At 39.4% G+C, this 15645-nt stretch overlaps 1 protein-coding gene across 1 annotated transcript; it reads right to left on the bottom strand.

Moving 5' to 3' along the window:
- Positions 1 to 8862: 8862 nt before the first annotated feature.
- On the bottom strand, positions 8863 to 14570 carry EMS1 (Leucine-rich repeat transmembrane protein kinase). The gene has a single exon (XM_089810269.1). It carries the CDS (start codon positions 13244 to 13246, stop codon positions 9281 to 9283), a length of 3966 nt encoding a protein of 1321 aa, XP_089666395.1. The 5' UTR covers positions 13247 to 14570; the 3' UTR covers positions 8863 to 9280.
- Positions 14571 to 15645: the final 1075 nt, after the last annotated feature.

Raw genomic sequence — 15645 nt, 5'->3', positions numbered from 1 at the left:
GCAAAGCTGGAAGGGCACGACAACAAAATGTAGAGATCACAAGGGCACAACAACCAAATGCACCGATCACAAGGGCACGACAACATTCATAGCTCTCCCCCCTCATTTGGAACTCTCCACCTCTTTCACGCGTAGCTATCCATAATCAAAACAAATGGGGAATGATTTATCATGTGTTTTCTTTTTTCTTTTTTAAGCTCACGCAATCATCACAATTGTGATGTCAATGCTGATATTGCGATGGCATCAAGGAAAATTGCAATAAAAAACATGAAAATAAGCAGAAATTACACCATCGTCACAATTTGACGCCAAATGTTGTAGTGTTTCAATGGTTTGTTCGTACAAAGGTTGATCCTCCATACCATCCTTAAGTCCTTATGTCTTCACCTCACAATATAGGGTGGATATTAACCTCCTTAACCAATCCAAGTTAGTTGGAAACCATTACAACTTTTTTTAAGCCCTCCAATTCACTTTCCCTCTAGAACCAACTATCCATTAGAGTTTTAAAAAATTGAATTTCTAACTCACAAAATTACAGCCTTAATTGATTCCAAAACTATCACAATTTCAACCAATTTCTTCCTAGGACCTAGTCATCCAATCTAGGACCCTCCTAATCATCTAGATCCCAATTAGGCACTACTGACCCCCTTACAAATGGTTTGGTCCTAATGTCATTATCAAGACCTTCAGGATTTAAGATTCCCATATCAAATTGCATATTAAAAATGACCATGATTGGCCTTAAAATATCCCAACTAACCTTCATAGATGTCATATAGTGTGTCATGTCCCCTCTTTTAGCTCAGTCTAGCAGAGACATGAGAGTCAGCTTATTATGGGGTCTTGTAGGCTGACAGGGTTGGATAAAGACCCAGTATGGTTATTCAATGTTGGGGACTTGATGTTTTGGTAGTTATTGATTAGTTGGGAGACGTTCCTTGTTTTTAGAAGGCAGTTCCTACTTTTTAGTAGGTATGATCCTGCCCATGGTTGGGTCTCCATAAGATTACTCTTTGGGTTTAGTTTTAGAGGGATAGGGCTTGTTTCCTAAATTTTAGGAGCATCCCTAGATTTTAGGGATGAGACTGCTAGTGGATCCTTGATTTCTGACTTCAGTCATAGACATGTGACAGGATGATTTTATGGTTTGTGATGTCAATTGGGCATTTTGTGGCTATTTGGGTTGTATTTTTAATATTTCCTTAGTTAGCATTTAATAATTAAATAAGGCTAAGTTATTAGCCATTTTGGAGTAATAAGCAGTTTTTGGCCTCATCTGGATGCACATCTATGGTGTTATAGCTTGTTGGAAAAGTCTCGAAATTCTCTAAATCTTTCTCTTTGGTCTCAGGGCAATTCAATGAATAAATTTCTGTCTGTGAGGAAAAAGGTCATTTTCTAGTAACATGACCACTTTGAAATAAGAAATTATAACACTTTCACTACCCAACACCACTTGGAGACACTTAGGGTTCGATTTTCAATTGAGAGGGGTTATAAGGAGATAGAAGCTTCATTCTATGATCATCTTTTGCATATTTGACAACTTGTTTATGAATTTTCTCTAAATGGGCGATTTCTAGTCTGGGACGCAAACCCCAAGTTAGTGATTGGCTAGGACGTAGCCTTTAGCAATCTTTGGCACCGAATCTCTTAAGCATTGTGTGTGGTGATTAAGGACAGAGGCATCAATTCTCATTGGGGTTTCAGCGTGGCATATAATCTTTCCAATTGGGATGTGGTTCATTGTAGCTTGTGGGACACCATGTGGTGTATAGAGTATTGCTTGTATTCACCTCCAAATGTATGCTAGATTCGAGAACAATCTTCACCTTCCAGTTTGACATCAAATTTATATGTGATCTTTGGGAAATGCATTGGATTTATTGCTTGGCTCTATTATTCATACAAATATGCCTGGTATAGTCTGCAATAATTCTAATTTTGACTTAATACCTTATTTATTTCAGTCTTGTTTCATGGTTGTTGTTCCCTATTCCTTTCTATGTTATAGAACCATCAAAAACAAACAAACCTTTCTGCACTTCTATCTAGTTCTGCAAGAAAACATAAATAAGCAGGAAAAAAAAAATTAAATATATAAAATTACAACAGATCAGCAAAAGAAATCCATCAAGAATCTTTCAATGGTATCAGAGCTTACATCCTGCTAGCCTGTAGGGTTTGTTAGAAATTGTCACAACACATTTCAGCATCTGGGTACTACCTAAAAAGTTTTGATAATTCATTTTGGCATCTGGGTACTGGATAAAAAAGTTTTGATAATTCATTCCAACATCTGGGTACTAGCTAAAAAGTTTTGATAATTCATTTTGGCATCTGGGTTCTGGATCAAAAGTTTTGATAATTCATATTAGCATCTGGGTAGTCACTAGTTGGTGGATTGAATACAAATCTATGCATCCAAGAGCTGAGATAGACAAATATTATACGCGCGGGAGAGCTCAACTTGAGCAAGGGTTTGGAATAGACCAGGAACCTATTATGGCAGAAGAACAGGTGGGCGACATAGGGAATTAGGATGATGGAGAGAGAGAGAGAGAGAGAGAGAGAGAGAGAGAGAGAGAGAGAGAGAGAGAGAGAGAGAGAGAGAGAGAGAGAGAGAGAGAGAGAGAGAGAGAGAGAGAGAGAGAGAGATGGTGTGGACCCTATTCACTACTTAGCCCAGGATCGCTCAAGGTTTAAACTGATTATAGGATACCTTGGAGCATTTGGAGATGGGTGGACACAGAGGCAAGTGAAGTAGATCAATTTCAGTGGTTGCTAGTCAGTGCAGCCATCAGTCCCATTCTTTAGTTGGGAGCTCCCTTCATTCCTCTAGGTGGCATCACCATCATACACCTACTACGAATAGACCATTGCTTCCTCGGTTCATACCAGGTGAACGATCAGCATAGGTGGAACCACCAGAAGTGGGGTTCCAGAAGTCAGTTTTGGCAGCCACAGCTGAGTGGAGAGCTCTACCCCCTGAGGTTAGGGATGTCTTCCCTCTTCCCCAATATTGTGCACATCGTAGAGATACAGCTAGGTTCAGGGGAGATCGTGGTTATAGACCACCACAGCAGCAACAAAACTATGACCTCAATAGAGCTACTAGGAAGATCACATTGGCTACATATTTAATGGTTCAAGAGATACGAGTGCACGAGCTTGGGTTCACAAGCTAGATATATATAACTTTCATTACGACCCATGCCTGAGTGTAAAGCTATTCAGTTTGTTGTGTTGCATTTAGAGGGGATTGCCTATGATTGGTGGGACCATGGATTGGTTACCCAGGATCACGCCTTAATACATTCCTATGCTAAGTTCACTGAGCGACTCATTACACGGTTTGACCGTAAGGATACAAAACTTTACTATAGAGAGTTGGCTCATATGAAACAAATTGGTCATGCAAAAGCTTATATGAATGAGTTCCAACACATTGCAATTATGGTATCTAATATGACACAGAAGTGTAGTGTGATGCTATTCATTGAGGGATTGCAGGACAGGCTTAAGGGATTGGTTCATGCTTTCTAGCCGGCCACTCTTAAGGATGTTATTGATGTGACATTGAGATTGGACATCACTCCTACCTCTTATTAGACTGATAAGAAATCATCGAGGAATATACAAGCACCACAGAGGCCTACTTTACAAGCTAAGGACACACCACCTCCACCTCCCAAAGTAGACTTGGATTCTAGAAATGAACTAAGGAGGAGGAAATTATGTTTTTCTTGTAAGGAGCCATGGGTACTGGGACATAGGTGCCTTGGGTAGGGAAAGACACTTCTTATTAAGGTCATATCTGATGTGAACGATGAGGAGGTTCGGGATATAAAATGACAAAGATGATGGTGTCCAAATTGAGCTCAAAGATGCTGAGGTAGCAATCACAACACATGGGGCTACGTTGTCAGGTGCACTAATGATTCACCTCTTCTACATCTCGAGTATGATTCATGGGCATACTATGTATTGTTTGGTGGATAGTGGGTCTACACATAATTTTATAAATACAAGAATGGTAGACCGATGTGGTCTGCAAGCACAAAATTTTCCAGGAATCGATGTGATTGTGGCCAATGGTCTTACTCTGCAATGCGTCAAGGGTATCCCACAGTTGAGCATAGGCATGAAGGGATACACCTTGATAGATGACTTTTACATGTGTGATCTAGGGGGCACAGATGTAGTTTTGGGTGTATAGTGGTTGCAATACTTGGGGAGATACAGCCAAGATTTTAGGAAGAGACAATTGGAGTTTATGGTTGGGAGAAGGAAGATCATGCTCCAGGCATGCTCACTTCCATCTCAGGGTGGATCAATTAGGAGTATGATTATTGACCAAGACTCATATAGTAATAGTGATTTGATCATAACCCCATGTACCTCAGTATCTCAACACACAGGAGCAGGTGCCTTAGATTTGCCACAGAGATTGTATGAGGTTTGGGACGGGTTGGATAACAGGATTGTTTTGGGACCGGCTACTGATCTGAATTCTGACAAGAGGATAGGATGGCCATTTGTTTGGATTCTTGGGCACAACAATATTCAGGGGTGGATACTCTATTGTGACGATGTGATCGACTTCACTTCTACACCTTATAGTGGGGAGTATGTTTGTCATGACGAGTCACTTCAGGTTTGGGGTCGATTAGTGCTCTGTATTTGGATCACTTGGGATAGTGGAGGATTAGTGTTGTATTGCTTATGGGCAAGCATCTCCAAGAGGGGATGGCTGTCATGTCCCCTCTTTTAGCTCAATCTAGCACAAATATGAGAGTCAGCTTATTATGGGGTCTTGTAGGCTGACAAGGTTGGATAGAGACCCAGTATGGTTATTTAGTGTTGGGGACTTGATGTTCGGGTAGTTATTGATTAGTTGGGAGACATTCCTTATTTTTAGGAGGCAGTTCCTACTTTTTAAGAGGTATGATCTTGCCCAAGGTTGGGTCTCCATGAGATTACTCTTTGGGTTCAGTTTTAGAGGGATAAGGCTTGTTTCCTAAATTTTAGGAGCATCCCTAAATTTTAGGGATGAGACTACTAGCGGATCCTTGATTTTTTACTTCAGTCACAGACAGGTGATAGGATGATTTTATGGTTTGTGATGTCAGTTGGGCATTTTGTGGCTATTTGGGTTATATTTTTAATATTTCCTAAGTTAGCATTTAATAATTAAATAAGGCTAAGTTATTAGCCATTTTGGAGTAATAAGGGGTTTTGGCCTCATCTGGATGCACATCCTATGGTGTGATAGCTTGTTGGAAAGGTCTCGAAATTCTCTAAATCTTTCTCTTTGGTCTTAGGGCAATTCAGTGAACATATTTCTGTCTATAAGGAAAAAGGTCATTTTTTAGTAACATGACCACTTTAAAATAAGAAATTATAACACTTTCACTACTCAATGCCACTTGGAGACGCTTAGGGTTCGATTTGCAATTGAGAGGGGTTATAAGGAGATAGAAGCTTCATTTTATGATCATCTTTTGCATATTTGACAACTTGTATATGAATTTGCTCTGAATGGGCGATTTCTAGTTTGGGACGCAAACCCCAGGTTAGTGATTGGTTGGGATGTAGCCCTTAGCAATCTTTGGCACTGAATCTCTTAGGCATTGTGTGTGGTGATTAAGGATAGAGGCATCAATTATCATTGGGGTTTCAGCGTGGCATATCATCTTTCCAGTTGGGACATAGTTCATTGCAGCCTATGGGATGCCATTTGCAACAGATACACCACGTGGTGTATAGAGTATTGCTTGTATTTACCTCCAAATGTATGATGGATTCGAGAACAATTTTCACCTTCCAGTTTGACATCAAATTTGTATGTGAGCTTTGGGAAATGCATTGGATTTATTGCTTGGCTCTATTATTCAGACAAATCTGCTTGGTACAGTTTGCAATAATTCTGATTTTTATTGAATGCCTTATTTATTTTAGTCTTGTTTCATGGTTGTTGTTCCCTATTCCTTTCTGTGTTATAAAACCATCAAAAGCAAACAAACCTTTATGCACTTTTGTCTAGTTCTGCAAGAAAACATAAATAAACAAGAAAATAGTTTTTTAAAAAAATATAAAATTACAGCAGTTCAACAGAAGAAATCCATCAAGGATCTTTCATAGTGCTCTTACATGCTTTGTGTCTTCATGGGGTCGTGGTATCTACTAGGTACTCCTGTACCACTCAAGGAGAACCTAAAATGCATATGCCAATGTTGGATTATTGAATAAATACAAACAAATACTATAGTGATAAATTTTACAAATTTTATAATGCATTTTAGATATGTTATTAGTTGCATAAAGTGGCTTAAATCATGCATGTTGAGGAATGAGTTTATAGGACCTATATTTTTTATTATTCAAGAGCTCCTTCAAAAACTCAATGGGTAATTATTTGGCAAAAAATGATGTTTTATTTAATTGTATGCACACAACCTTGCTCAAATTTGATGGATGTTGACACCTCAAAAGATCTTTTGATTTTTTTTTTGAAAATTTGATAGTTATTGTTGAAGTCAACCCTGAATTATGAGGAGTTTCTTTTTTACTTTTAGAGATGTAATAATAGAGTTTGCCTTGTTGCAAACCATTAAAGATGCAAAATCTATCAAGATTTTGCCAAAAAGAAGTCTTTCCACACCACTATACTATTGAACTTCAATGAAGGGAAATGAAACTTTTCTCAATCCTATCCTAGAAACGAATGGTTACAACTTACAAAAACTAAATTGGCAAGCCCCTCTCAAATAATGTCAAAATTAACCAAAACAATTTCAAATGTTGGGTTTTTGGGACATGGGTGTGTTGAAGAGGATAGAATTCTACGAATATAGACTTAAATGTCCCCTTAGTGTTTCTCAAAGGCTCTTGATGAGGGAGGAAACAATGAATTGTAGAATGTAGCAAAGAAGTAAAGAAAAATTCCTTCAAAAGTGATGGGTCTCATTAAAAGATGCAACAATGGTCTTGCTCCATATTAGGTGTTAACAATCCAGAACAAATTAGATGGATGAGATCACTTTTGGAATCCTTATGCTCAATGTAAGGCACCCTTTTTCATGGATGATGCACTTTATTAGTGTTTGGTTTTTTATTTATTTTATATATATGACCTCCAAAATCTTTTTTTAGAAGACTAAATATTGTGATTTTGAATGTTTAAAATATATAAAAATGAAATAAGTTATATAAAGATATAAATAGTAACATAGTCCTTTTTTACAACTTGGAATTCTATTATGAATGAGAGTATGTTTTGAATATCTTACAATAATAATAGACCACATGTTTTTGTTTTCTTATTTAGTGTATTCCATAATACAAAGCATGCAAGTTTAAAAACTAGAACTATAAAGAGTTATGATAAAAATTAATGAAATCCCATTTCCGATTGTTTTGCTTCTATGTGTCTTATAGGGGGTAAGGAGAATGACCATGTGGCAATTAGAACGATCAAATGATGATGATTGGTGAGGGATGTTGGAAAAGAAATGATAACATAAGGAGGTCAAAGAAGGTTGTTGCTATTAGAGGGCAACTAACGAAAATGCCCAAACCCCATTTTTTAAAGATAAAACTGACCCTTTCCTTGGTGCTACCATCCCACTATGATAACTATTCAAGATCTCAATCAAGTACTCACCCATAAAGATATATGATTACTTGTTAGGAGAATCACCCAGGACCTCATGCAAGTACTTACAAATAGATGACATACTTTCATAGGAAAGACATTTCTTAAACTCCTTTTTCTAACCTCGATAACAATCTAGTGAAACAAGAATTAAATTTGTAATATAATAATCATTTTTTCCTTGTGTAAACACCCACATGTATAAAGTAAGCCCATTCACAAACAATCAATCTTGCAAGAAGTTGCACATTATAAATGAACCTGCTCTTCTAATGGATCTTTTAACAGAACGAGGAATCTTTCTCTCTCTAAAGTCCTTCTCTTCTTATAGAGCATCATGTCACTTCACTCCATGCAATAGGTGGGGACAAGTGGCACTTATCCTCCCTCCAAACATCTAGTTCTCTTACATTTTTTACAAATAAGTACTTGTGAGCTCACATTTATTCTCTTCCAAGGCATGGGCTTCATTTCCTCATTTGGCCCACTTGAAGTCATAAGTTTACTAGACCTATCCTCCACTCAATTACATATGCTTCAATAGATATTGCTTAGTACCCATGTGAGCCCACATGAATTTTCTTCAAGGGGTTCATTTTCCCATGCAGCCCACTTGAAAGGTCATAGGCTTACTAGACCTACCCTACAACCTATGTTTTATCGTCTATTTCTTTTTTGAAGATTTCATATAATAAATGATTCCTTAAAAGTACATTGGATAACCTTCCCTAAATTATCAATCCCTAGATATTAGGGTTGGGGTCTCAAAAATGAACTATAAAATCAAAAAAAAAATTTCTAGAAACATAGAAAAATGTCTCAAACAGTCCATAAACTCTACATTGCTTTAACTACTAGGTACAGTACATAAACTACCACATAAGCATTTTATAAAATAAAGTTAGCATGTCTCAAAGAGTTTCTAATCTTAACAAATCTTATTTTAAAATACTACTGTTAGAAAATTATGTTCTTAAATTATTATTGCAACCTAAAAAAAGTCATGAACAGTTTTATATTTGCTACAAATATTGTATATTATCTTTAAAACTAAAAGACCGATCATGTAGCAATATAACCCTTATCTATATTTCATGAATAATGATTTATTCACAAGAACTTCCCTGGCAAAAAATAATAATACACTTTGACACTCTATCAATTATTTGGAAGCACTATCATGTCACAGACTGCTATTTTCTACAAGCAAAATTACTATGTTCTATTAAAATTCAACTTTAAAAAAATACAAGATATATTTAACAAGTCTGTTTGTGTAGCTGAGAAATTTTCAGATATCAATTTGGGTAAGGCCACTTTTCTGTAGTTCGTGAAGGCAAAGTACAACAGCATTTTACACTCTCTGCTGCCTGGCTAAAGCTGTGGATAGTGTGAAATACAAAAGGGTGTTTGTTCATCATCTAAGTATATTCAGATTAGGGAAATACATACTATTATAACTATTCGCTTGATCCTTGCATCTATATGGAATTTACATTGAAAGAAACAAAAACTTGAACCAGACAGTCTGAATGGGACCGGTCCCCAGAATATTGTCCGCACAGCCAATGGACACAGATTCTTCACATTACGAACAAATGAAAGGAGGTTCACTCATTTGTGTGAATGGTCTTGAATACGAGTCAAATATTTGACAACCTGCAACATGGAGGGACGCTTGGCAGGGTCATCGCAAGTGCACATTGTAGCCACCTGCAACATCTGCAGCATCATTTGAGTTGAACTTGATACACCGCTAGCAATCATGGGATCCAGAGCCTCCAATGCCTCTCCTTTCTTCATCATTTGCCTCACCCAAGCCACCAGATTCCCGCCTTCAATGTCTTTGAAATCATATCCCGTCGGCTCCCTTCCAGTGAGAAGCTCCAGCAGTATCACCCCAAAACTGTACACATCCCCTCTTGTGGTCGATCTCCAACTCTGCCCATACTCTGGAGGAATGTATCCAAATGTACCCGCAATGTCCGTGGTCACATGAGTTTCGCAAGCACTTATGAGCCGTGCCAATCCAAAATCTGCAACCCTCGGTTCGAAGTCCGCATCTAGCAAAATGTTGCTGGCCTTCATATCTCTGTGAATGATGTGAGGAATGAAGCCGTGATGAAGAAATGCAAGCCCCTTTGCTGATCCCACTGCAATTCTCAGGCGTTTGGACCAGTCGAGAACCTCAAGTGCATCGGCCCTGTTCCTTAGCCATAAATCGAGGCTTCCATTTGCCATGTACTCATACACCAGCAGTTTTTCCTCCCCAAATGAACAATATCCAAGGAGTGGCACCAGATTTGTGTGCTTTACTTTCCCCAATGTCTCCATCTCTGCTAGGAACTCCCTGTGTCCTTGACTCTTTGCCTGGCTCAACTTTTTTATCGCTACCATTTTGCCATTGGGAAGAGTGGCCTTATACACGGTGCCGAAGCCGCCGTCCCCAATGATGTTCGTCTTGCAGAAATTGTCGGTGGCGTGCAGAATGTCCACTAGTGTGAGCTTGAGAAGAGGCCTCTCAAACATGGCTACATTGATGCTGAGCGGCTCCTTGGACTTGCTGGTCAGAAAGAAGAGATTTGGCTCTGTTCCGCCGGAACCCGAATCAAATTTGCTTCCATTTTCAAGATCCAGAAGACCTTGCTGTCGTACCATTTTCCACCTGAGCAGGACATAAGATAAACTTAAGACACCAAGAATACTTCCAATTGAAATTACTACAACCCCCCATGTGCTCAGGCATGACTTTTTTGCTCCCTTACTCGACTGACACTTCAAACCCCAGCTCCCTCCACATAAACCCCTGTTTCCCAGTAGAGAAACCCTAGTGAAATTTGTGCACCCTCCGCCTCTTGGAATAGGCCCTTCCAGAAGATTGTCTGAGAGATTGAAGAAAGATATACTCAGCAGACTACAGAATTCATCGGGGATTTTTCCACTGAGCTTGTTTCCCGATACATCCAGATACATGAGTTGTGAAAGGTTGCCCATCTCTGAAGGAATACTGCCGGTGAACTCATTGTTGTGCAGGTCCAGGTAGTTGAGGTAAGAGAGATTTCCCAGGGACCTTGGGATTTCTCCACTGAAACAATTAAAACTCATATTCAGAGTCTCAATCTTCCACGAAGTAGTGTCTGGGAACAACCCATCAATGCTGCCGAGAAGCTTATTCTGCTGGACATAGAGCCCAACGATGTTCACCATATTCGACAAGGATGGAGGTAACTCACCCGAGAGCTCATTGTTGCTCACATCAAGATGTGTAAGCTCGCTCAAATTTCCCAAAGATGCGGGGATTTCACCAATAAGATGATTGCTTGTTAAGTTCAGCTTCACCAAGCTACTTATATCCCCCAGAGCTGCAGGTATCATGCCAGTGAGCTGATTGAATGCCAAGTTAATCCCTTGAAGCTTTAGAGATTCTCCGAGCCTGATTGGAATCTCCCCCTTGAGGCAGTTGTTGGAGAGGTCCAGAGTAGTCAAGTTTGTAAGGCGGGACAGGGATTTGGGAATGGGTCCCGTGAGATTGTTGTTGCTAAGGAGCAAATCCACAACTACAATGCAATCCCCAATTTCTTCAGGGATGGGTCCCGAGAGCTGGTTCCAGGAGAGATCAAATACTCCATGGTGCTGTATATAGCTTGAATCCGGAATGGCAATCTGCTGGAAATAAGAAGAGATTTCAGTGGGGATGGACCCTGAAAGTTCATTATGGGAAAGAACGAGACACTGGAGTTGAGCTAGGTCTCCAAATTTCTTGGGGATTGATCCATTTAAACGATTGTTTCCGAGATCAAGAGTGGTGAGACTGATACACTGGGAAATCTCTGAAGGAATCTCGCCTTCCAAAAGATTACCATTGAGAGAAAGAACTGAAATGCTGGACAATCTCCCAATTTGCTTGGGAATTTCTCCTGATAAATTGTTACCGTTGAGAATCAATCTTTGCAACGATACTGCATTGCCCATTTGGGCAGAAAGCTTTCCTTGTAGAAAATTGTTTGCTGCACTAAACTCCATGAGTGAAGTTGAATTCCATATCTGTTCAGGGATTGGGCCTGTGAAGTTGTTTGCATCCAAATCGAGAACCATTAGGGGAAGGCTCCCTAGATACCCAGGAATTCTACCATTTATCCGATTGTTAGTCAGGATGAGCTGGGTGAGGTTCCAACAATTGATGAAGGTGTTTTCAATGGTACCATCAAGGAAGTTGTTTTCTATATCAACCTCGGTAAGAAATTTTGCATTGCAAAGCTCACTAGGTATGTTTCCAGTCAATTGATTATTACTCAGGCTTATATGGTTCACAGAAGAACAATTCCCAAGCTCCGGAGGAATGGGCCCGCTGAAACGGTTAGTAGCCAGCAGGATAGAGTCAGCCTGCTGCCATTGTCCCAACCATCTAGGTAAAGTGCCGCTAAGCTGGTTCTTCTCTGCAGAGAAAGACAAAATAGGCAAGCCCGCTAGAGTCTCAGGGAGAGAACCGGTTAGGGAATTAAAGGAAAGCATAAGGGTTCGGAGACTTCTGCATCTACCCAATTCAGATGGAACAGAGCCATTCAACTCAGCATTCACCAAATTCAAAATGGTGAGATTCCTGAGAGCTCCTATGGTTTGTGGAATAGGGGACCTCAGTGGATTATTTGAAAGGTCTAGTTTGCTCAAGGACTGCATCCTAGATATCTCATTAGGAATAGGCCCTCGGAGGAGGCAAGAAGGCGAATACAAATTTTTCAAATTGATCAGATTACCAACTTCACTAGGTAAAAGGCCTGAAAACTTGTTGATTCCAAGATAAAGGTCAGTCAAACTCACCATATTTCCAATCTCCGGAGGAAGGCTGCCGGAAAGAGAGTTGTTTGAGACATCTAGCGATGCCAACTTGTCTAGCTTCCCGAGCTCAGGTGGAAAGGTGCCGGTGAGAAAATTGTTGCCGAGATCAAGAAACGCCAAATTCTTCAGTTCGCTTAGCTCACCAGGGATGACTCCAGAGAAACCGTTGACACCAAGGTCCAGGTACTGCAGCTCAGACAGCATGGCTAGCTCTACAGGAACATTCCCGGTGAAGAAATTGTTGCTTAGCTCCAACATTTCCAACCGAGAGAGTAATCCAAGCTGAGGAGGCAGTGTCTTTGAGAGAGCATTGCTGCCTAGAGCAAGCTCTCTAAGCTCAACAAGAGCTCCTATGCTGCCGTCAATCTCACCAGACAAACAGTTGCCACTCAAGTCCAAGATTTTAAGCTTATCAAGCCCCCAGATTTTCCTTGAAATGCTACCAACTAGAAGATTATTAGTAAGATTCAAAACCTCCAAGGCCTTAAGATTCCCAAGCTCTGAAGAAATGTGACCTTGCAGATTCATATCTGGTAGAACAAGAGAGATCACAATGCCACCCTTGCAGCTCACACCAGTCCACTCACAAGCAGATGAACTCTCCACTTTCCAGTCTGCAAGTCCATCGGAGTTTTCAAGAGCTCCCCTGAATGCCACAAGAGCATCCATATCAGAGTTCCCCATTACCATCACGATGAAAAGACATGTGATCATGGCAAACACTAACAGCTTGGAAGCTGCCATGGCTCTAAAACTTGGGCAAAGTGTTGCTAAGAAAAAACGATTTCAAAAGCTTGAACACAATTTTCTACATAAGCTCTTTATATAACTACCACGAACTCAGAAAACACTATTTTGTGGACTTCAAAAGTTAACAAAATTCGAAGTTCAATGCACCCACCGAAGAATCGTTATGTGGAGTGCCAAAATGTATATGGACTGAAGAATGGCTGACGAATTGGTATATGGACTCATTAGTTATATAGAGGGAAAAACATTGAGCAGCCTAGGCTGGGATAGAAGATGATTAAGCTGGTCTGAATGATTTCAGGCATGGCATGCCCTGAATCCGATCAATCAATATAATAAGCTACTGATCAATAATTCAGTCCTCTGATCTGGCGACAGCAAAAGCTTTCTCAAACAAGAAATCAACTTTAACTATTTTTGCGCATCCTCCTCCCACATTCTCCCAAACCCATTAAGCTAAAGATCAGTTCAGGCATCTTTACATAGTAGTGCAACAAGCACTACAGCTCATCTCAATGCATAGGCTATAGCTATCACATGATGTACTTCTGAAGTAGGTGATTGAGAGGGCTCATTAGTCAGTACCATGAGTTTAATAGAAGAGAATCTAGGTGTACTTGAGAGCAGATTGTTTCCTTGCGGAAACAATCCAAAGAGAATCACACGCAACCATTACAAAGGGGTTCTGAATGGAAGCACGGGATCATTCAGAGATTTTTGAAAAAACATACCCAGTGTCATTTGCTAAACATATCAACGACTTTAAATGGCATTTGAATGTTAGTTTATCCCCTTATTGCACAAATACCGAACTGTTTTGATCCACCTGACAGATCCCACTGCATTAACATTTGTTTTTGTTTGATTTTGAAAGCTATTGCGTATGTCGACTAGACGAATCCATAATACGGCGCCAATGCTATGAATATAAAAAAAGGTCAGATAACACTGTAGATGTCTGTCTTGGGCATACTCTCACACATGCACTGAGTGGGCAGAGTTTTGCAGAGTTAGGCAGGCATTCAATGATAAAAAGTGCAAAAGAATGGTCTTATTAAACACAATAACTGTGAGTGGCAGGCTACGTTTTCAAGGGGGAAATGATTTTGGGGAGAGTTGCAGAAGATTTGGGGTTCCAAAAGAATCCGCTGGTCTATCACAGTGATCATTTCCAAAGTGCACCAGAACTGAAGTTTGAAGGAGGTTTAGAATGGGAATGGGACAATGATGAAGATTAAGAATTTCAGTTACTCTAAAGTACCATTATTGGTTGGTACAAGGAAATAGATTATGAGAAGCACACTTATTATTATTAAGCCGATTTCCATTTCCGACACGCTTACGCGATGGAATTCGCGATTCCCGACTCCCGAGTGACGCCGCATCGGAAGAGGAGGAAGTTAGAAGCGATGACATTTTGTTACGCGTCTCAAACAAAACAGTGTTATCATGTTTCGAGTCTTCCCTGCATACTCACGTGCTGTTGGAATTCCCCGTCTTTATTAAGGAAAACTGTGCATACATAATTTCGAAGCCCCCTTTACTCAGTACGGATCTAATGGTTGCCACTCCACGGTTTGTTATTAATAGAGCACTGGCTAGTACAAAAATTTGAATACAAATGGAGGGATGGCTACTTTCATTATTTCCTCTCTCCACGTGGGGCAGAGGGCTCAAAGAGGAGGTTTGGTTAGGGCCAACATCTATTTATCTGACCTCGGTGCATGCCAATGAAAGTTTCAATAGTCTGATAGAGAATTTCTATTCTTCTCTAATTCTATGTCTATATATCTCTTTCTACATCTCATGAGAGTCTTTCTTTATCTCCTTCTCCCTATCTTTATATCTTGCTTACTCATTCACATAAACACTCCTTTCTCCCTCCTTATCTATATCGTATTTTACTCCTTTTAACTTTCACCTTTCTTTATATATATCCCATTTCCTCTCTTTCTCATTAATCTACACTATCATAAACCTTCTAAGTGTACATCTCCCCTCTCTCTCTGGTACAAAATATCACAATTTGGAGGAAAAAATATAGAATTATGGAATAATTTACTATTCCTTGTATTTTATAAGGCCTACAAGGCAAGTTTAATTAAGAGATATGTCCAAGATAGTAAACTATTTGAAGAAGTCTCCCAAATTTTATTAAATGCATGTTTTGTCAATCAAAATTAGTACAGATTTCCTCCCTAAATACAAATATTTAACAATAGAATCTCAATAATAACAAAAAATAATTGCAAATAAAATTAAAAAACAACATTGGACATATTAATTAATAATCAATAAATATTATATTCTTTTTAACTTCCAAGTCTAACCTTCTCCCACATGAGAAAGCTCACATTTGAACATGACATAAAGGATTAGTAAATATCCATTTT

This window comes from Cupressus sempervirens, chromosome 11 (genome assembly GCF_028749045.1).
Source record: "Cupressus sempervirens isolate cs-2001-9-10 chromosome 11, ASM2874904v1, whole genome shotgun sequence".
Lineage (NCBI taxonomy): Eukaryota > Viridiplantae > Streptophyta > Pinopsida > Cupressales > Cupressaceae > Cupressus > Cupressus sempervirens.
The sequence above is the reverse complement of the archived record's forward strand: the minus strand, read 5'-3'. Positions and strand labels throughout refer to the sequence as shown.